The 23814-nt window shown below is 40.1% G+C and overlaps 1 protein-coding gene across 1 annotated transcript in view; it reads left to right on the top strand.

Annotated features, from left to right (window-relative positions):
- Positions 1 to 23814, top strand: part of GPR158 (G protein-coupled receptor 158) — a 147851-nt gene that overhangs the window by 111126 nt on the left and 12911 nt on the right. The window contains exon 6 of the mRNA XM_018557950.1: positions 20754 to 20863. Coding sequence (XP_018413452.1) covers positions 20754 to 20863 — 110 coding nt within the window. The remainder of the gene's footprint in view (positions 1 to 20753; positions 20864 to 23814) is intronic.

Here is a 23814-nt window from a genome sequence, read left to right as displayed (position 1 = left end):
GTGTCTAGTTGTTCCAATTTATAAGCCCTACTACAAAGAAGCCATGATGATCATAAACTGTGCTGATGATGACCAACTAGCCTGAAACGGACGGCTGTATACAGTTAGAATGAATGGCTCCATAATATTAGGCTGTATCTGTACTATACATCAGTGGTTCTGGATATCCAGTTGATCATATAGGCATAAAGGAATGATTTGCATGGCTCCGCCTGCTATCTTGAAATTAAGAATAAACCCCTTAATTTTTGAGTCTGAGATTGAAGTGAGATCTGCAAATACCTTCTGTTTTAAGAGGGTCCTACTGTGCTCTTTGCTGTTTTTCTGGAATGTATATTACCATGCTTTTCAGAGGCTCTGTGCCACTGCCCCACCTCCTACCTGCTCCTAGGACTCCCAGAGAATATCATTACATTGGCAATACTTGCCATGAGCTTAGCCCTTGCTGTTGACCCATCTAATGCCTCCCCCTTCTGCCCATTAGATTACAGAGCAGGCACTCCCACTGGCACTTTCCGACACTTGATTTCAGCAGGCATGGGGCAAATCATTATTATTACAGATTTTAAGTAATTACAATACCTGAACTGAACAATTATATCATAAGTAAATATACAATTAAAGTAAATGAAATCCAGCTTCCACCAGGTTGTTGTTTTTTTCCAAATTCAACATTTTTTTATTAGAAAGTTTGAGAAGTACAAAGGTTGTCCAAAGGGACATTACAGCATAGGAATAGTAACAATACTCCAGTGCAAGTTGACAAGATTTATGGGGTATATCGTAGGTAAAGTAATTGGGAGTGTGAGGCAATCTTGTGAAAAAAAGGAAGAACAGGGGAAGAGGGGGGTGATGGCAAATAAAAAAAAGTTGAAGGTGGTAGAGAAAGAAAAAGTGCTGGAGGGACATGAATGAAGGCAGAGGCTAGTTTTAACAATGCAAAAGGGGCAGGGCTTTCAAATTTCATGCAATTTATAGATTTTTTTAAATTAAGGGATGGTGTAAGAAGATACAAAATAAACACCAGGAATACATTTTAATTGTAATATGTTACCTTGGAACTGTCCCTGACTGTTTCTGCCTGGATCCCCACAATGTGAACCTTCTCGACTTTAGCAACATGAGATGTTCCTAATCTATAAAACCTACATTTATTGATTCATCACTGGTCTGTAAGCGTACACAGACCAGAATCTACCTGAAGCAGCTGTGGAGTTTCTTCTTCTGAGAAGCTCTCTACATTCTTGGGAATGTTCCTGCCTACCACCACAAACGAAATACAGATAAACAGGGGGTCCATGAGGGTGACTTGAATAACCCTTGATATCTAGAGTCCTGCAAAAACTAGCACCTACATAATCTATCAGGGGGATCAAAGGCGGACTGGCCTGATTTATTGTAAATATCTCTATCTAGGGTCGAGGAAGCAAAGCCACTCCAACCTTTGATGGACATCAGGCTTTTCCATACCCCCAGTGCCTCAAAACATGGTGTACAAATCATGGAAACTTTCCTGGTCTTAGTGGAGGTAGGCACATTGCCGCTTCAGTCTTTATCTGTACACCATGATGTGGAAAAAACACTCTACCAACATCAAAGAAACGTTAAAAAACAAACAAACAAACTGCTGCAGGCATAAATTGTATGTACCTGCATATCTGTAATAACCTCCTAAGTGCTTCTGTCTCAGACACATTCTGGATCATTTCCAAATCGATCACTTCCAGATAGTGTTGGAGCTCGCCATTAAGTCCAACACAGATTCCTATTGGCCAATTAATGTGATGGGCTGACTCAATTGGCCAATAGGAATCAATGTGCCTACCTCCACTAAGACCAGGAAAGGCATGTTCAATAAACAGGGAGCAACGGGAAAACTTCTACACTATCTGAGAGTGTTGAGGCTTTGTCTGCTAGAAAGGCCCAGGATCTGGCAGAGACAAAGGAGTTTGGTAGATTGTGAAAGATATGCCAGTGAGGACATTTTATACCATCATCATTCTCCCCACGACAGAGTTTATTTAAAATACTTTTTTAAGTTGGTAAAGTTTTTTTTCCCCTTCATCATGATGTACAAACAAAGGGTCCCTCTACCTTTTCCTGGGTTAAAGGTGACAATGTACCTACCCCAAAGGAGGCCAGGAGGGCACGGTAAGCTATTGTAGTTAAGTGCAACTTCAGGTATCTGCACTTTATACTTGCAGCAGTTTTGTGTTTTTTCCCACAAATTCCTCTTTAAATAACTCATCCAATCTGCCTTGCAGACTATTGCCATATATTCCAATATAATGGCTTACTCTGCAGAACAATCGCATTCTACAGCCGAAGATGATCCCTTGCTGTAATGCCCCCTTACATGTGAACATCTGCTCAGAACCGCAAACTATTTCATTCAGGCTTCCCGATTAATTATGTCCCTGAGTGCGTTGTGTTGAATAGCAGGTGATGTTTTAATAAGTGGCTTGCTTGTCAAGAACTATAATTAATTAACCGAGTCGCACTATTTAATAGATCTGGATGCTGATACATAATATGGTTGATCCCGGGGAAGGTTGGCAATAAGTCTACTTTAAAATAGGTGACAGATTGGAGGAGGGTCGGTTGCCAGCTCGTAGCTTAAAGGTAAAGGATAACAATTCTTGGACAATTTTATTTGACTTTATTATTTTAACAAGGTTAACTTTTTTAACCAGTTTTAAACTTGGGTCCAGCTTGGACAAATAAGTATCCAGCTTCTTGTAACTGTTCTCACCTGTTGTTGGTGCTGTTCCTTGTAGATTCATTATTCCATCACTGCCGGTCTTCCAGGTTGAATGAGGCCCAGCAAATAAGCAGGGGAATCTGGCTTTAATATTTTTAGGAGATTTTAGGCCTATCTATATTGCCAAAGTTCACCAGAGCTTGCCACCATTCCAAGAGCATTTTTTATATTAACGATGTCACAGAAATGTCACAGCAATATCAAACAACTGTATTTTGAAAAGCTGTTAATGTTAATTCAAAGTCCATGTTGCAATCTCCATTTCAACATGCACTTTGGCACTTGTTCACACCAGAGCCGTTTGCAGCATGATTTGAAGCCTCAACTGAGGCACTTTAACCCTTGACAGTTTGATTTCTATTATATTCAGTGGTGCCTGTTCATGCCTGAGCGTAGTGTTGCTTGAAGGTCACTAAAAAAGTACATAAGCTTTCTTTGGGGTAAAGTTGCACATTTCGGCCCCCGATAGAGCTCAATAAGAGCACCTCAAGAACATCTGTAACGTGAACATTTCTTGCGTAATAACTAGCTTTCCATAATAATTATAAATTGAAATGCGTGCAAAAACATGCAACAATGCCTGTTCAAACGCTTTTAAAAATGCTCAAAAAGCGGAAAAAGAGGTTGCGCTCAAGTATGAATGCGGCTTTAAATGCTGTTCTTTATTATGCCAGATAATTAAATATTAGAAGTTATTAATAATTAGGTACTAATAATATCCAATAAATATTGATCTATATTATTATGGACTTTCTGTAGCAAATGTTTTTGGCTTCACCTCTCTGAGAGTGATATTATAACTGCCTTTCTCAACCAGGTTTCCGCGGCACCCTGGCTTCCCCACGGCAGTCACAAATTTTTTTGATCTGGCCTCCCACCCTCTACCATGCTGCCACAGCTGCGACTCCTGCTGGGATGGTAGGATTCTGATGTGAAGGGGGGAATGAGGACTCTTCTATGAAGGGGGAATCCTGATGTAAAAGGGGTTCCTGATTTAAGGGTGGGGGGCTTCGATGTAAAGGGGGAAACCCCTATTTTTTGTGTGGGGTTGCCTCTTTAAAATCCATTACAGATTGGGGTGCCTCAAGATTTTGCATACTTTTAAAGGGTGCCGTGGCTGAAAAAAGGTTAAGAAATGCTGTACTATAAGTATCAGAGCAACTTTCTGCCAGATCAACTGTTCTGGTGGACCATTTCCTCTGGACAGTGGCCAACAGTGTTGAGGGTTCCCCTTTGTCATCTCATGTTAGAGATTTCCTATGACCAGCTTCTTCAAGAGAGTCTTTTGTTGCATGGCAACATGCTACACAACCTCCCACTCATGGTCCAGAGTGTGAAGGCTAGGCCATAGTGGGCTCAGAGGTGTTGGCCATTGAAACCGAAAACAGATTAACTTGCATTTTAATAGGCTGATTTTGGTCCATTTAGAAGATGAGGATGAAGGCTTCTTTGGGATTACGATAACAGAATACCATGTTTCAGAGGATGAATGCCGGGATGACAATTAGAGGCGTTCAGCAGGTAGCCTGCCTTACCTGAGTTTAAATGTAAAGTTTACTTGCTTGACTGGCGTGAAACTTTAACTGCCATATATTTTATACATTGTCTTTTATGTCAAGAAACTGTATAGCTGCCCTACTTGCTATTTTTGGGAATCAGGTCACACTTTCACACGTATGTACACACTTTTTAATTCGGTAGAAACAAACGTTAATAGATCTAAGACTTTTTCATCCTCCAACAATTGCTGAGCGTTACATACACATGCAATTATTTTCTTGATGCTTCAGTTTCAAATCTAGCTGAAGTCGATTCTTTTATACATGAGAACATCGGTTTGGGAAATGGAAAGCACTACAAAAGCTTTTTTCTTCCAGGAGAAAGAAAAGAGAAAGTCATGTTAAATGTGTAGATCCGGGCTGCTGCTTATACAGCTGCTAAAATGTATTTGCTGGAGAACATAAACAGTGTTTGCACAGTGAGAGTGTTAAATAAAACAAAGGAAAGGGAAGAAAAATCTATTAACGTTTGGCATTCAGTGGCGCAGCTTCCCAGTGTATGGATCCTACTAAAACCTCCATAATCAAATGCAGGCATTAAAACGCCTATTTTCATTCATGTTGTACTAAAAGACATTATATAGCTAATATATGTGCTCTGGGTTATGAAAAAAGCAACAGTTTATGCAGACTATACAAGTCAGCTTCTATAGGGGGCAAAAGGATTCCATAGCAAGAGTGTTGTCTACATTTATTATTTAAAATAAGGGAAGATGATAAAGTTGGGGAAGTTGTCAGCTTAATATATATAACGACCTCCAAATGTAGAGAAATCTCAGTTCTCTGTCCAACACCAAGCCTCCAGTACTCGTGTATGGGTGCAGACTAGGAGCCGTCCATACTCCATCATAATAGCCTTAATGGAGAAGTATGGGGTTAAGTCTTTTCCCCATAGTTCTCCTTGGGGTAACAGGAGGACACAAACTAGTGTCCTCCCGTAACCCTAGGCTCAATATACCGCGAGCTGTAGCTCGCAGTATACTGAGATGCCGCAGTATACCACGAGCTGCTGCTAGCGGTATACTGAGACGGCGCAGCTGAAGCGGATCCCGACAATTGTGCCGGGATCCGCCCAGCTGCGTGACTGACAGCTGGCTCTGCCTATCTAGAGGCAGAGCCAGCTGTACCCGCCCCGTCCGATCCACCAGTCAGCGCTGGCGGATCGAAGCGGGGAGGGGGGACTTCGGCAATAATTGAGGTCATTGTAAGGGAAACACAGTTGTAATATTAACATATACCTGTGAAAGGGAATGATTCGCTGTTATAATTGTTCTTTCTTCCTAAATAATATATCATGATTAGACATGGTACACTGGGTAATATAAATTATTAAATTCAATCTGAAACACTACTGCAAGTTACACTTGAACTTTGTTATGTCAGCCTTCCATATCATCTATAGTGTGTGAATTGTATCCTTTTATCCTAATATATGATCAGTTGTGGTTTGCGTCAGTATCAGGTTAAGGTCATAATGGAAAAGGAGTACAGGTTTCATAGGAATCTGAAAAGGAACATATAGAGGGTTATTCACTAAAGCGTGAAGAGTTTGGAGAAGGGAGGAGAAGTGAACAATCTAGGAGAGCATAGCTGATTTGGAAAAATTCTCCTATTCAGCTCACTTTCCAGTTCAGCTATGTTCCCCTAGATTGTTCACTTCTCCTGCTTCTCCAAACTCTTCACCCTTTTGTGAATAACCCCGTTAGTGCTTATTTATGTGCAGGACAAATAATATATTTTTTTAAATTAATTTTAGTCAAGTAATTTTTAATATAAACATTTCGCATTTACCACCTGCACCCAGCAGAGGTTGAAGTCAAAACAGTTCTTCACTATTATGTTGATACACCCCTGTGCATTAAATGAGCAGCAGAAGTAGTAGAAAAGCCTGTCCCCTGCCAGCATGATGCAGAGTGGGCCCCTTGCTCTCTGTGGAGAAAGTGAGCGGCAGCTGATGGGCTTCGTTATTAAAAAGCCTAGCATGCTGTACATCATTGAAGCACCTCATTATACATTTTTATTTAATAAAAATAAATAAATAATAGAAACCAATGTAAAAAAAAGTGTATACACTTGTAAAAAGCATTTTCTAAATGATACCTGGTAACTTGCCATTATGGTCCTTGTTCAGGCACCACTTATAGGTGGCAACACTTTGTGCCTGTTTCTCAATTTTATTTCAACTTCATTACCCTTTTACATGGGCTTCTGATAAGAACTCCACAGGACACATGTTACCGATGAACAGTCCACTGTTCTCACCATTAGGAGACCATTAGGAGACCTGCCCCTATATATACGTGAAGTTGATTGACAGGCTGGGTGGGGTCTGGCGTGTGTAGCTGCTATACCAATCAGCAGGTGGAATCCATCCATGACTATACCTTCCAGTGTTGTGGATCAGAGCAGGCTGCAGTCGCAAGGTGAGTGAGCTGTCATAATGTTGCAGATCAGCTTTGCTGATGAACTGTGACAGATTTACTGCTATCTGGGGCTGCATTAGAGAGATTTTGGGGTTGATTTACTAACCTTATAAACATCCCACGAACAAGTATACACCTCTGTAGTGTGTTCCCTCCCAGCATGATCTATTGGTGGAATCTAGACACCTTTGTAGTGTGTACACACCCAGCAGGTGTGTTGTGCATGAATTGCAAGGTGATGTTGTGTAAATTAGCTCTATGTTGTGTTGCTTGCGTTGATGAATGCAGGAATGTACATGCATGAGCTAATCATTTTTGTCTAAACTGTGAAGCAGCATTATATATGCATCATGTGCATGATTTTTCCATATATGGCATTAGTGGAAATATGCTTTTAGAGACTTTTTGGTTGATAAATACGTTTTGCTGTTTGAAAATCACACGCACCGGGTGTGTGCGTGTGTTTAGGTTAGTAAATCACCCCCTTTGACTCTATGTTTCGGTGACAGGCAGTGAAGGAAAATCTGCAATAGGCACTGAAGGAAAATCTGCAAAAGGCACAAAGGGAAGCAATGAAAACTGACCAGAGTTCAAAGTTTCAAATACCCAATTATATTTAGTAATATTAAGTCCTTCATTGCAGTCTAAGCTTAAATGATCATTCAGGAACGAGTTTTCCATTAAATATGAACGTTATCCACCAAAGAAATCTCATCTGATCTTATGATTCTTCCTTGTTAAAATAAGAAATAGTCAACTAAACAGTGCAATTCCAATCAATCAGAAACATTTGACCGTGTGTGGTGGTAGGACATGTGACCAAAGTCTTGGCATCACTCATGTGCTCTCACCTAAAAGTGTTTAGGGAACTGATATTCAAGCAGAGTCAGACAGTCAGCAGCAATGCATAAGCAGCTCTGCACCCCTTTAACAGACTGTGTTTGATCACGTGATAATTGCATTAGAAATCAAAGGTATTTCACCTGCTGTTTTTGGAAATAGATGAGACTCCTTAGGTTCATATAGGTTTGCTTTAAGAAGAAAATCATCCTAAGTAGTTAATGTCTTCTGATCTATTGGCCAATAAATGGTTAGATTTTCTTTTCAGTGTTTTATCCTCTGGGTTTTCCCACAAGCAACTTCACATAAAGCATTCTGGCCTTCTGTCTTTCGAAACTGTTATCTTAAGGTTCCAGTCAGTTCTAGAAATCCCCCAGAGTTTTAGCACGCTGTATCTAATAACATTTAAACATTGGCTGCATTCTATTGATATTACAGCTTTGACTTTTATAACCTCCACAAAGCAGTCGAAGAACAGCAAGGTTGGAGACTCCTTGTTGAAAGTTTTTTATGATGAAGTTACACCAAACCAAAATGGTATTTCCTTTGTGGTGAGGCAACGAATACGTGAATAAATTATTGAATACTTTTTGAAGGAAAAAAAAGTAGAACATGTAAGTAAAGCTGTCTGTAGATACTAGAGGGCCAATGTCTTCATAAACACAAACAGTCAGTTTTGGTGATCATTCATGTTTAGGTTCATGGAAAGACGACCAGGAGAAACATCAGACATCTCCGGTTTTTAATTGTCAGGGGAAACACTACAGTAATTGGCCAAAATCCACACAAACTCTCCTAAATTGAGATTGTTGTAGACATTCTTTAAAGTAAATCTGGACTTCAAATTAATGATTTCATAAGTAAAAGCCCTCCATAAAAGAAAGCATTACAAGATGCCTGCTTGTTATTCAGAAAACCCTCTTCTGTTCCCTTCTCTAATTTAGTTTTACTTTGTTACAATGGCTTACCTTCCCTAACTTCATGGCTATTCTCCCCCCACTGCTACCGCATAGTGAGAGTGCTTCAGTGGCTAGAATGACAGTTGGCAGGTTTAGCCATGCAGTCAAGAAAAGTCAGCTTTGAGTATTAAAGTGAAGCTAAATAAGAGAGGAGCACAGATGGGGGGTTTTTTTCTCGCTAAAAAAGGCAATAGCAGGCAAGTGTTTGCTCTAATATATGACTTGCTTAAGTCAGGTATACACGGTTCGAATTTCGTCCAGTTCCGAATGAACCGGAACAGAAAGGGACTGTCTACTTCTCAGGTCTATTACTAGCACTACAGCTGCAGAAAGAGTCTTCAAAAAGCTACTGCTTCCACTGGCAGCAAGTTGTAAATATGATATATTAATATGTGATATTTCATATTTACCTGATTAAAAAAAAATCACTTTTTAGTGCTAAACTTTATAAATTAGTGAAGAAAATGTACATATAAGCTGCTCCTCTATTTCAAGTGAAGTAGGTCACGTTGTATTTTGGGATTTCAGCATCTCCTTCAATAGGAAGTGTTTAAATAATGGAATTTCATTGAATATACAGCCAACTACCCAATATTATAAGGTCTTAAAAAATTAAATCTTTATTTTGGCTTTCATGTTGATTTCACATTGCTGCTGTGCGCTATATAAATGGAATACACGTGCGTGGGGTTGGTCGCTTCTCAGTGGGTTAAAGACTCCTTCAAGCGAGAAAGCTGTGTGACCTACATACCCTCTCCTCTTGCCGCTGTTAGCATAGTGATATTTGCTTTCTGAAATATCTTCCTCTTATGCCCTCGGAGCATTGCGGAAAAATTTGCCCATTAAAACATGAAAAGACAAACATTGCATATTCCCAAGACAGAACCCCCTTCTGCTTTGAATTTCCGTAATTCCGTAACGTTTTATATATTTATTTTTTTTGTACAACTTACATAACCGTGTTATCCTCCCTTGTGCCATGCATATGGCTGGCGGTGTGTGACTGCCATTGACATCAGGTAGGGATACCACCTTGTGAACCCACAAATGAGTCTCAGTAATAGATTGTGACATAAGTTACTGGTCATCTGTATCAGTTTTTCACAAAATGTGGCATAGGTACCACAGGCGACACAGACACTGTAGGTGTGATTGGAAGACACAAAGCCTAATTTCATAGAAAAATATGTGATGTTAAAAGAAATGTACAGTGTACAATACTTAAAAAGAACACCGCCTCAGGACTCACAGACACCCAAGGAGTGATATATTTGCATATACCAGACTATGTAGGCTTCAAACAATTAATTTGTATTTAAAATATTTTTTTTGAACAAAGCTACACTAACAGGTATATTTATAAAGAGTTTGCAGAGCCATTCGTTCTGTAAAACTGACATTTGCATTTGCTCTGTGCGAATAGGGCAACACTGACTATTATAGGTCTATTCACTAATGGTTTATGTAAGAGTTTGGAGAAGACAGGAGAAGTGAACAATCTAGGCCAAAATAGCTGATTTGGAAAAACTTTCCAATTCAGCTCACTTTCCAGTTCAGCTATGTTGTCCTACATTGTTCACTTCTCCTGCCTTCTCCAAACTCTTCACCCTTCAGTTAATAGACCTGTAAATGTTTTCTTGTGCAGAATGAATGTAAATATCAGTTTTGCAGAGCTAGTAGCTCTGCAAACTTTTTATAAATTCGCTACTAAGTATGTTCTCTAAAAAATATCTTTATTAAGGTAACATTAAACTCAGGATTTAACCTTAAAAATCCATACAAGTACCTCCATCGCTCCCATGATGGACTACAATCTCAATACAAATGAGTAAACTAAATGTGAGATTGTAGTCCATTACAGGAGTGTTAGATAGAAAAAAAACTGCGCTAGGAATCAAATAACACTCTAAGAGCAGCTGTGCTTAATCGGTAAGTACACCAAAATAGGAAAAAAGAAAATAGCACTGCGCTTCAAACTCAAAAATGATATTCCTAAAATGTGAAAAAAATAGTATAAAATGTGAAATTGTAACAAAGTGATACACAATTTTGTGTCATATACAACACCGGTGTTGCACAATGCCTGTGCTGATGATAGTAAGAAAAACTCTAGGTCTAATGGTATAGAGACACTATAAACCATAATAAACATGGGAGAAAAAAAAAAACCCGTGCTAGTACATCTCATGTACATATAGTGTACATATGTGTACATATAGAAAATCCTGTGTTAAATCTTACTACCACGTTGATTCCTACATAATGAATGGAGAATACCAGAGGGATATCCATGAATCTCTAAAACAGACAGTCTTCATAGAATGCATAATAATATATGTGAACTTCTAATGTGAATAACAAAATGATACAAAAAACAATAACTTAGGTATATGAGGGATGGTGTGGGAGACGTCATACTATAGCTAAGGAGAACCAGAATGCATAATGGTGCATAAACATCTAATGAATAAACTATAACTGGTATGTTTATGCACCATTATGCAATCTATTAAGATTGTTTGTTATAGATTTATATGGATATCTTTTCGGTGTCCTCCCATCTATTATTACATAGGAAGGAATTTGGCATTATACATATAATAAACATTTCCCACACTTCGTTTTTAGCTATAGTATGACATCTTCCCCACCCTCCTTCATATACTTAAGTTATTGTTTTTTTGTATCATTTTGTTATTAAAGACAAAAAGAAACAGCCTCTGAATGAGCAGATGGATGACTTCATCAATCTGCAGGTTGGGGTGGAGAGAGGTTACCACTGTATTCCCACATTATTTATTTTTATTTATAGCAAGTAGTTGTTTATTCTTACTTAATTGTATCTTGTTATAATAAAGTATAATAAAGAGATGATAAAAAAATAGTTATTTCAGAATGTTCACTGCTCAGGCTACAAATTACTAATGCAAAACAGGAATAAACATTAAACAAAGTGAAGAATGCAGATTTCACATACAAGGTAAACAAATACCTCCTTCAGCGCAGTGACATGATGCATACAGAGAACGGAAGTCACAGTGTGATGAGATTCAGAATCAAAGGCCATAGCAGCAGGTCCATCTAACAGAGCCGCAGATTTGACCCAGAACATTTGTCATCGTGACACATGAAAGGATAAGACAGTCAGATTGTCAGATTTTTCGGACAGCTGTCAGGTGTTAAATGTTTCATAGTATATTTAAGAAATTCAGACAGAAACTTTGACAAGCAACTCTAGGCAGAAAATGCAGCGAATTTCTGATGTTGTTTTGGACAGGATATGCAATAGTTAGAAATTCTACCCAGTTAACTTTTAATCTGAGTTTTATCCAGGCAATTGCTGCCAGATTCAGCATGACTTTGTAGGAGACTGAGGTTTATTTTTATATAACTCTGTAATGTGCCACATAACCTATGAGAACTACAGGGGGTGGCGCTCAGAACCAGGGAACAAATGTTCCTCAGTTTTGTAGGCTTGGGTTCAGTACCAGTAGTTACAGAAATGTAGCCAGTTAAGATGTTAGATATCCTTGATAAATGCCAGGACGAATTGAAGAGCCACTTAGTTGGGGCAGCTTCAAGAGAAACTGTCACATGCTCATTCAGGGCAAAGTGACAGTATCTGCCCCCCCCGCCCTTCCGCAAAAGGTATATTCACTGACCCACACCCCTCACCACCCCCTGCTACAGGAATGCTCAGGAAGTTCTAATTTCATATGATGTCTACGCTTACTCAGTTGGATGACATTATTTAGCACAACCATGTCCAGCAGGGAGTAGACCTGATTTTTATCTGCTGCAGTTAAGTAAAACACACAGGTCTTGTCCTTACCATAGTCATTGAACAGTAAAAGGAGAGGCAGATGATTTATGAGCTCACCTCCCTATCACTCTTTTTTCTCCTCCTCTCAACATGTCCCGTGTTAGCACATGAACACTAGCACAACAGATTTGCTCCTTGTACTGGTTGTCCCTCTCCCAGTCCGAGTACAGGGGTTTGCAAGAGGCTGATACTAGGCATGCACCGATACCAAGATACTCGTACTCTCCTAAATGCTTCTATACTTACCCCTGATACCAGAACTTCTGGTCAGTGGGAAGTTTTCTCTGATCGACAGTGCTGCGAGGGAACATGGAGCTAGCTTCCCGGCCGATCAGGAAGTCATTACCCGATGCTCGGCTTCCTGATTGCTAGGGAATTACCAGTATAGTGTACTCTGTATCTGCGAGTACCAAAAGATAAATATCGGTACTTGTACTCGATACGGAAAAAACGGTATCGGTGCGTCCCTAGCTGATACCAAGCAAATTGCATTTAAAATTACACATTTACTGATGTAATAGTGAACTGCAAAAATGTGTCTTTTTATCTGCCTGGAGTTTAACTTTAATAAAACCATGCAACCAATTATTGCTGTCGTGAACAAGACTAAAGAAGAGACCACATTGTTGTTTGTAACTGGTCTGACAATTCAAAAAAATGATATTATATAGAGCTTGCATTACATTAATGTGCAAAGACAGGATCTATTTCTGTTTCTTGTGATCATAACACTTCCGTTCAGTACAGCCCAAGAGTTTCAGATAAGAAAGATTATTATCAGCTATTGTGTTACGTCTTGTCATTCCACATTCGAATTCCAGTGGATGTAAGCTATAGGACTAGACATATTGTCTTGTGGGCTATGCTTTAAAAAATTGAGTAGGAGTTATTAAGCACAGGAAATGTACAAATAACCCCTTATAGATGGAAGGGCATTTATGTTTTTAATGTTCAAACTAAAACTTTAAGTGCACAGTTGTATGATTGAAACTGCAGTAATGGTAATTTGAGGGCACAATTATGACAGATTGTTGAATGAAAAGTTCTCCCAATGCTGATGATTCAGTTTTGGGTGAAGGATAAACATTTTAGTTACTCACTAGAGTTTTAACAATTTGGGATTTTGTAGATGATGTCTCCCTGTAGAGAGCACACCTTTTTCTTCCTGTTTTTCATTGCCATGCCATATCTCCATCTTTATTTCCATTGGCATCCTATTTCCTTCATCATAACATATATCAAAAAACATAGGGCTATATTTAGATCACATGTTCCCATAGGCTCACCTGAAAAGTGACCAGAGGCTGCCTTTAGCAAACACCAAACAATTCCACCTAAACCTTTTTATATCCTCTGTGTTTGGACAATTTAGGGAGAATCTCATTTAGATACTTGGAACCATTAAGAGGTGCCCAAAAAAGTAACTCAGGGAAATAAAAGACAGCTCACTAGTATTGCCTGTGGGTTCTTTGCAGCTGATCTTTTCCCCATGACCGACTTACCATGCCTTGTTCTGCACATTGGGTTTGCATGGTGGCCGTCATTGTGCTAGAGGAGCAGAGCTTGCTTCCTCATGTCAGTGCTGCCTCGCTAACGACTGGTGGGGTAATGGTCAAGAAGCAGCAGGAGAGGTGTAGGAAGTACAGATCTGCAGAATGAATGAAGCAGAAGCAGGCATGGGCACTCAATGCAGGTCCTCAACCACAAACAACTTCCTCTTCAGGAACAGTGACCTGTTTTGCTTTTACAGCTATTTTTCTGATTCTTTAGTAAAGCCAAGAAAACTGAGCCAGTAGTAGTAGCAGTATTAGCACACTTTTACTATATAGCAATGCTACGCACACAAACGACTTAGTTATAGGTAAAAACAATACAGAACATACAGACTGCCACAATTGCATATGCAGGACACATGCATACGCTAATCTATCCTTCTCTACCACATGCAATGGTTTCTATGCAATAGAATACAATAAAAAGTCACTTAGTCACAAAAACGTTCCCCCAAAAATTAGAAATCCCTTCTACAAAGATTGGTTCAAAACAGGTAAATCAAAATTATTGATACAATATTTAATAGTAGAAAAAGACATATACAATAAACTCATGTACCAGAGACATTTAAAAACACTCAAAACATTCCACTGGATATATCCTGCATGATTATAACAATTGTTGCCTAAAAACCACCTGTGTGGTAAAGGACCATCTATGCAGGTTTCTGGATGATTGAAGTACTTTTCAAAAGAAACAATGTATCAGAGAATGTACTCACATATGTTGCAGTTCAAAGAGCTCGAGGGAAAATGAACCTGCTAGAGTCCTGTGTGTAAAGATGGAAGAAAGACTTCGGGAGAGGTGTCCAGTATAAGACGATATTACTGTCAAAGAATGTAGCTCCTCAATACAGGCAGGAGCTGCGGATGCTTCTGGTTGCAGTTTCTCTTTCTCTTTTGAAGAGTGTCTTTTAGTGTCATCCTTCTGGTTCCCCGGTCAAGTGAGTTCCTTTGGTTTCCCTCCAGTGAAGTCCCAACCATTCCAGTTCTTTGTGACCTTTTATTGGTAGGATGTGGGCGTAGCCCTTACCTTATCTACTGCATCAGGATTTTGTAGCGGTTGTATCTCTAGATGGTAGCAAAGTACCATGAATGCTATCCAAGGTCAGTTATGCCAAAAGGTCAGGCTATTGTTGATCAGCTTGAGTGTGATACGTACACAAAGCCCACTCAAAACAATTGAGGGCAGCTATAACCACTGTCAAAAAACTGACCCCAAAATATGAAATCTCAATGAAATCCAATTGTGTCCATCGTGAGAAGCTAGCTTTGCATCAACACTGTTTAACTTAACAATGGCATTTATTTATTTACCTGAGGTTACCTGTGTGTGCAATGCCGATTAAAGGCTCTGGTGGGCCCTGGGCAAAAAATATAAGAGTGGGCCCCCATTCCTCCTCCCTCCATCTCTCTTACCGCCCACTGAATAGGTCACACAACATGAACAATATAATATAACATAAATAAAGCTGGCCATACACTGCTCTGTTTTTTTCGTTCAACCTGCGGGCTGAATAAAAAAAAATAGAGCAGATTCTTCCATTAACTCTACGAGCGCCTTGATCGAGGAAACCACGCTGTTTCATTTGTAATACCCGAATAGTGCTGGCAGCTCATTGGCTGCCGGCTCTGTTTATGCGAAGATTTTCCAACCGGCTTCTTCGATCAGCTGACAGTTGACTCTGTGCAAATTTCGCACAGTGTATGGCTACCTTTAGACTGACTCCCTAAGGTAATATTGGTAGCAGTAAATAAGTGAAAGATGCGTAGGTAAACAAACAACATAAAGAATTATGAGGTTTCAAATAGAAAACAACATTAACATTTTTTTTGTAGACAGTTTGTTAGATTTATAGATTTACAAATTAAATACCTACTGAGCATAACTAGTGAGCAATGTAAGGAATATTAACTTGTATTGTCATATAAAATAAATTATTCCTCAGTCATATACAATCATTAGAATGCACTGCAAGTGGAGAAAGTAATTGCCTTCAGTCTGTAAGTGCCACACACAGCTTACAGCCAGACAGGCTTCTGAAGTCCTGAATCAGAACATGCGCGCCATCTCCTCCATCCCTCCGTTATCTTCTCCTTGGCTCGGCTCCTGCTTGCTCTGATGTCAGAGCTCAAGAGGAGATCACTCTGCGCTGCACTGTGGCTGGGCCAGGCTAACGGAAGGCAGAGGCCGCAAATGAAAAGCTGTGTGCGATCGCGAGAAATATAAGGAAACATTTCCCCTTTTTATGTGGGCCGTAAATATGACACTGGACCCTGGGCAAATGCCCACTATGCCCTTGTGGCCCTGTGTGTGTATCTGAAAACTCCTACCTGCATCACATGTCAGGGAGGGCAGTGCTATGTTTCAGGAGGGATTCAAGACAAAGGGTAGATTTTTCAGGAAAGTGGTTATGCACAAGTAACATTTCTAGATGCTTTCTATAACTTAAAAAATCTTAAATTTTTTAGTTCAAGTCCATATAAGTGATATGTAGGGGTTTACAAACAATCAATACATTTTTTAGGAAAAAGACCTTAAACTAGGTTTCAGAGATTTTCACACTACCTTCAAAATGTTCTGAAGGATTCAGGATCAGCCCGGTTACCCAAAGAAATTGCAGTGTGTGCATGTAAAAAGAGACCAGGCAGGTTTTTAAATATAGGTGAAATGATAAGACACTTGGATTAATGTATACCCACTTTAAAACCATTCACGTTTCTTGCTGTTGTACCATAAGCACAGCTGGGCATCTGGTAACATGTGGAACTTCTGCGCAGGGATTTGCAAAAATGCACTCACTCTGTGTGAGGCCTGAAGCAGCCTTGTAGACAGTTCTAATGAAGATCATGACTGCAACCCTACGGCAGAATGTCCAATATAGAAACTTGTCTAGCGAATGTCTGGAGCACAGCTGATGTGTTAAAAAAACCTAAAGTAAAAGTACCAGAGCTGCAGATATGTCCAAATTCATTTACAGTTTTATTAATTGATGTTAATGCAAACTGTCAGCACGCCACATAGTGCGAATACACCAAATACCACATTTTTATTTACATATTTATTATTTATTTTTAAAACAGAATTCTATTTAGGCCTGGTGCACCCATTGACGTAATACTCCTTTCCTATGCAAGGCCAAAAAGAGGCCGTCTACAGCAAGTTTAGTTTAAAGTCCAGTTCCAACCAAAACATTTTAATTGTTTTAATTTTGGATAGAGCTGGAATACTAGCTTATTTGTGCACCACTCAGATGTAAATTCTTTGAATCATCTCTGAACTCATACTGACACTGTCCTTTCTTCTGGAGGGGGGCTACTTTTGTTCCCCATGGTCCCTGTGTGTGTTGTAAAGTAGCCACAGCTCCAAGCTCACTTACATGATGGACCACAATCTCAATACAGATTAGTATGAAATTATAGTCTATCATGGGAGCAAGCTTGGAGCGGTGGTTACTTTACAACACACACAGGGACCATGGGGAACAAAAGTAGCCACCCTCCAGAAGGAAGGACAGTGTCAGCACCAATTCAGAGATAATTTGAGGATCTGCAGCTGAGTGATACACAAATAAGTTTGTTAAAGGAGAACTATGAGATGAGTGATTTCCACTCACCTCATAGTTCTAGCCGACCTGTGACAATGAGACTGTCACAGGTCGGCTCAGTAGATCGGGAGGTGAGCGAATACATAACGGGTTCGCTCACCTCTCGATCCTGTCACGGCTCTCTGCCGTGACAGGGGGAGGGGCTGGATTCCCCTCTCCACGCTCCGATCTGCCAGCGCTGACTGGCAGAACGGACGGGGGAGGGGGCGGGTAGATAGGCAGAGCCAGCTGTCACTCATGCAGCTGGGCGGATCCCGACGTCCAGGTCGGAATCCGCTCCGGCTGCGGCGTCTCAGCTGTAGCTCACGGTATACTGAGCTTATGGTAACGGGAGGACGCTAGTTTGTGTCCTCCTGTTACCCTAAGGAGAACTATGGGGAAAAACACTGACCCCATAGTTCTCCTTTAATAGTTAAGGTACTTGAATTTATTTTTAAGATTTAACTTCTGAGCTTAGTGTCACTTTAAGAATTAATACAAGGGACCTTGCGTGTATGTGATATGTTTTTGTTAAAGCACCTTAGGGTTGGCAAAAAAGAGATACTCTTGTGAAAGAAAAGTGCTACTGCCCCATTGAATGACATCTTCTCTATTCTGTTGCAGAGCTATAAGGTCTGCTAGAACCTTCAGCATCCAACACTTCCATTTGTGGCAGCTCATTGCTTCCCCTGATGCATGCTGTAGTTCCACTGGTGGCCTTCTATGTCACTAATGTGTCCCTGCAGATTCAGGGACACACTAATGACATGATGGGGGACGCAGACATCTGATACAATTGGAAGTGTTGAATACTGAAGATTCTGTCAGACTTTCTACCTATGCAAGAGAATGGAGATTTGATTCACTTGAAGTAGAACTGGAAAGTACTGTTCGTTTTAGGTTGCTTGTTTTTCATTTTTCTTTTATATCTCACACCAGAATCATTTTAACTAACCCAGTTCTTTCTTCTACAAATCATTAGAGGCTGGAAAAATAGTTGCACACATACCATTATCATGTCTTGAGTGGCTTTTGTAATTGATTTACGTTTCAAAGGATACCCTTCCTTTGCTTGGCAACACTACAGAAGAGTACACTTTGCTTGAACCAACCATATGGCAATGTTTCAGGGGGGAGAGATACTCCCCTCATCATTTATTTCTTAGATTTCTTTGTCAGTCCTCTCCTTGCTTGCAGAATCCTATGTGTTTAACATTTTAGTTAATCTGCCTTGTGAGATAATGCTTTTGTAACTACTTTTTCTTGCAAAGTTCCACCGTGAGCTGTTTTTACATTTTATAGCAAGAAGGCCATTAGTGAATAATGAAATGCCTGGTTTAATATCAATTAAACACAGGTGCAGATGGACATTGCTGAAACAGTTATTCAGTGATCAGTCACCATAAGGCAATGACAACTAAAATAAAGGATTAAATATGTGCACAAACAAGCAATTGTACATATTATTCCAAGTGTAAAGTGAACTGTACTTTGCCCATGGAGGGTAATATAACAGGTTAGCATAGTTTATAGCATAGTTACATAGTCAGATTGAAAAAAGACACAAGTGTATCTAGTTCAACCAATAGCATGCACAATAAGAATCCTGTACTTACCCTACCTCAGTGATGGCGAACCTATGGCATGCTTGCCACAGCTGGCACGCGGGGCCCTCTCTGCTGGCACACGAGCCATAAGCTTGCCTCATTGCTTTTATCGGTTATCGGTTAAAGTGAGGTTCTTGAGGAATTAGCCGACATTTGCACAGTGGGTGCCGCTGTCTGGCCAGCATACCTCAATCAACTGATCAACTAAGGAGAACTTTCTCCTTCAGGTCAGCTCCTCTGCTGATTGACAGCAGGCAGTGGGTGGGTGCAATAGCCAGCCTGCTATTGACTATTACAATTTGAAAAAGCCAATAGCAGTCTAGCTATTGATTGCCCTTATCATTCTGACAGTGGCCGGGGGGCTGCTGTTAAAAGTATAAAAAAACAACAACAGATAGCAGGGACTTCAGCAGATATCAGAGGAGCTAATGCTTCCCCTGCTATTTTTCTTCTTTGTATTCTGACAGCAGCCACCGGCCACTGTCAAAATCCAACCCTTTTCTGCTGTATACAAAGTTAGCTTCTGCTAATTCCTAATTGAACAAGACTTCTGGCATTACACAATTTCAGGAAAATTGTTTATTGTTCTTGCATGTTCTCTCTCTCTTTAGTGTTGTCCCATGGTGAAGTGAAGCCCTCCTTTGAAGACGTCCTTCTTTAGCTTGTGCTGCACACTTATTTATTTAGAAAGTTTGGTAGCCAAGCCCAACGTGGGCGTAGCTCTTATGCCTCCTCTACTACATCAGCTTCTATAAAGGGTGCATCTCTTTTTACATGACGCTCGGCGAGGTAAGTAAGATGACACCTGGCGCTGACTCGAGTATAAGCCGAGGGGGGCACTTTTCACCCAAAAAAATGGGCTGAAAATCTCGGCTTATACTCGAGTATATACGGTATGTAAAAAAATAATGCAAGCTTGGGTCCAGTGTTTACACAAGCACCCCTACAATGGAGACAACCACACCCATGTACTTTATTGGCAAACAGTTTAGACTGGCCACTTATTTCCAGTGTGTTAAAGGACAGCAGAAACTAGTTTTGTGTAAACACCATTTAACTTAACAATGGCATTTGTTTGAGAGGTGTCCTCACATGAATACCTGATGTTTCTAGAGTCACATGAAGTATGTTCTTGGAAAAACGCTTCTGCCTTGCAGCACTGAGGGTCCTCGGTTCAAATACCGGCCATGCAAGGAGCAAGCATGCTGCGCTTGCATTGGTTTTCTCCAACAGTCCAAAGATGTGCTGGTAGGTTAGTTGGCTACTATCGAAATTGGCCCTGTATGTATGCATGTGAGATAGGGACATTAGATTGTAAGCTCATTGAGGGCGGGACTGATGTGAATGTGCAACTATGTAAAGCGCTGCGTATATTGTCAATAAAATAAATACCTGAAATAAATAAATCTTGCCTTTTATATTTTAGAATGATCAAAACAATGAGTGATATTTGCGTAATGCTATGCATTACTACACAGCAGCTTTAACAAAAGAAACTGTATTTACCCTCCTTTACTGTCTCGGTCCTTTGTGTATATACAAAATATATATTGTATTTTATATATTCCAATAAAGAAAATAGAAATATAAGGGTATGATAAAGTTTTCTCTTGATTGATATGTGTCTTTTGTCTTAAACAGGTTGTGATCTTATACTTTGAACCAAGCATATTCCGATGTATGTTGCTCAGATGGGTTCGACTGCTCGGCTATGCTACAGTCTATGGAACTGTAACACTGAAGCTGTACAGGTATACACCTTTTGTTCTTACTGTATGGAATAATAAAATAAAAATGTAGAAAGTACCAATGACGAAATTGCGGTGCATCCGTGATTTCTCTCCTCCTCGATGTGCGCTCCTCTGTGTCCCCTCTGACACAGTGCAGCGTCCAGCGGGGAGGAGAGAAACTGTCAGGAGGCCGAGTGGAGAGCCCCGTTGAGCGGCGATATCACAGGAGGCTGAGCTCTCCTTCCGCGCCGCCCTGCCTCAGCCTTCTGTGACAGATCAGGATGGAGAGCGGTGTTGCACAGAATGGAGAGTAGGCTGCAAGAGCCTGATACCAAATTAATTTTAGGTACCTAGACTTCATGCAGTTAGACAAATACATTTGTTGACTGATTTATAAAACAATACAAAACACAGAAGTTTGCCAGCACACTTACCAGCTAGCCTGCAACAAAGCAAATTGCCCTGTCTAACAGTATGTGTTAAAAACAAAGGTTTTAGTTGCACAAGTTTTGCAAAATATGTGGAAGCCACATTGCCTCGTCAAGGCCCCTGTGTGTAGTGTGGGCCTTACTCCAATTTTTTAGAGTCTCCATTTTGGAGCATATTTAAGCAGTAGATACATTAAATGCAGGAATGCCTGAAGGAAGCCTGCCCCTCCTTAAAGGTACATGGACACACTGGCAGCGCTGTAATAATTAAAACATCAATATAGGGCTGCTTTATAAAACATTCGCACATCTCCTTGCTGTGCGAATTAGATATACAGCACTATTTGGCCACTAGATGGAGCAAATGAGCATAGAAATTCCTATGCTTCTCGGCTCTATCTAGTGGCCATACAGCACTGTGAATCTCATTTGCACAGCAAGGAGCTGTATGAATAGTTTATAATCAGCCCTATAGTGATGTATTAATTATTACAGAGCTGCCTTCATTTGTGTATTTTATATGTTCCTGGAATTCAGCTTTAAATAACATTATTGTCAAAAACACTAAAGTCTGTTATGCAATCAGCACTATGGTCATCAGAGAACACGCCGTCTCTTCCTATTCAATTTATGCCAACATGAGTAGTAATCCAATGTTAATGGTAAGTTGAATGCGTTATGACTTCTTTTGCATTCACCAGTGCGTGAAAATACATTTGCATGGCAAAGATGAATCATGCTAATTTTTAGAAGCGATCCCATGTGAAACATTTTTTGCATGGATCTGCTTCATTTATCAATCTTTATTGAAGCAAGAACTTGGTCTAGAAAACCTTTGAACTACAGACATGACTGAACCGATGAAGAGGATGTAAATGTAATTATTCTCTAATGCCAAATAACATTGGACAGGCCTGTTAAAATAGATATTGATGTCTTAACACCGCAGATTCTATGCTTTACATATCTTCAAAACAGAGATATGTTTAGGCAGCTGGTGAGACTTTGGTCTATTAAATGTAATCATAAGATGTTCCAGCAAAATGATAAAAATATATCTATATATAGTCTGTGTGAGTGGGAATGAAGTAAATCAATATCCCATTGCAAGTTACTTCTGGGAAATCAGCACAATGTGTCATACTGGTGTAATAATGCCTCAGTAGCTGAAAGTAAAATAGCAATAAGAATGGGTCGTTCTCAGGAGCTCAGTGAATTCAAGCGTGGTACCGTGACAGGTTGCCACCTGTGTAATAAATCCATCCATGAAATTTCCTTGCTACTAAATATTCCACGGTCAACTGTTATTGGTATTATAACAAAGTGGAAGCAACTGGGAACAACAGCAACTCAGCCACGAGGTGGTAGGCCACGTAAAATGACAGAGCGGGGTAGCGCATGCTGAAGTGCACAGTGCGCAGAAGTCGCCAATGGTCTGCAGAGTCAATAGCTACAGACTTCCAAACTTCATGTGGCCTTCAGATTGGCACAACAACAGTGCGTAGAGAGCTTCATGGAATGGGTTTACTTACTTATACTTTGGTATACAGAGGAGTTGGACTCATTGACTGCAAGGTGCCCAGGTCCTGTGGTTGCAAACCAGGCCCAAATCATCACCTCCTCTACCACCGTGCTTGACAGTTGGTATGAGGTGTTTGTGCTGATATGCTGTGTTTTTGGTTTTCACCAAACATGGTGCTGTGCATTATGGCAATTATGGCTCCACTTTGGTCTCGTCTGTCAAAAGGACATTGTTCCAGAATGTCTCAGTGAAGACTTATTCCTTTATAAGGGTGCATGATAATGAAATAGAAGTGTAAAGAAGGTAAAAGAGCGGAGAAAGAGGGAAAATAGGGACCAAACAAAGTGGTTAGAAAGGCTAAGAACAGAAATAGGAAGCAAAAGGGATGGGACCCCTCCCCAGGGTTTTCCTTTGCCAGCAGCTAAGTTGAATTTATTTCCCTGCGATCCTAGAGATAGTTACAGAAATGTGGAAAAATCTGCAGAAGACTAAAAATAAGCTCATTGGAGCCATGTGAGCTGCTACGGCTCAGTTCTATTCTCCTCTCAAAAAAGCATCATCTCAAAGGACTCAATCTCATTCATCTCACACACCCGCTCTGTTACCGAAACAATAGTGTCTGATCTCCAATGTCTCCCTATGATTGTGTGCGCGCTGCCAGGACATAGCACAGAAGATCTTTCTTAGGTAGATATTTTAGGTAGGAATCTGATATTAGATTTTTATTGTACAATATTTGTATTTTGAAATACATATTATTAAACCGTATAGAGATTCTGATGAAATAGCGAGATCTGTGCTCTGCTCTTCTTCATCCCCTTATTGGTGCTTTACTTATAGTGAGTGGTCTTAGGCTTAGTTCCCACTGCTGTGCTGCAGTAACATATGCGATGGCATGCACGTTGCCACAACAAGCATAAACATGTATTTTAGGCATCAGTGCGATGTGATGCCATTCATTCTTAATGGTACCCCAGAGCATCTCTTCAACAGAAGTGCGATGCAGCACAACACAATGCACA

The sequence above is a fragment of the Nanorana parkeri genome, unplaced genomic scaffold (genome assembly GCF_000935625.1).
Source record: "Nanorana parkeri isolate BGI_ZX_2015 unplaced genomic scaffold, ASM93562v1 scaffold313, whole genome shotgun sequence".
Classification (NCBI taxonomy): Eukaryota; Metazoa; Chordata; class Amphibia; order Anura; family Dicroglossidae; genus Nanorana; species Nanorana parkeri.
Note: the sequence above shows the minus strand (reverse complement) of the source record. Positions and strands in the feature narration are given on the sequence as shown.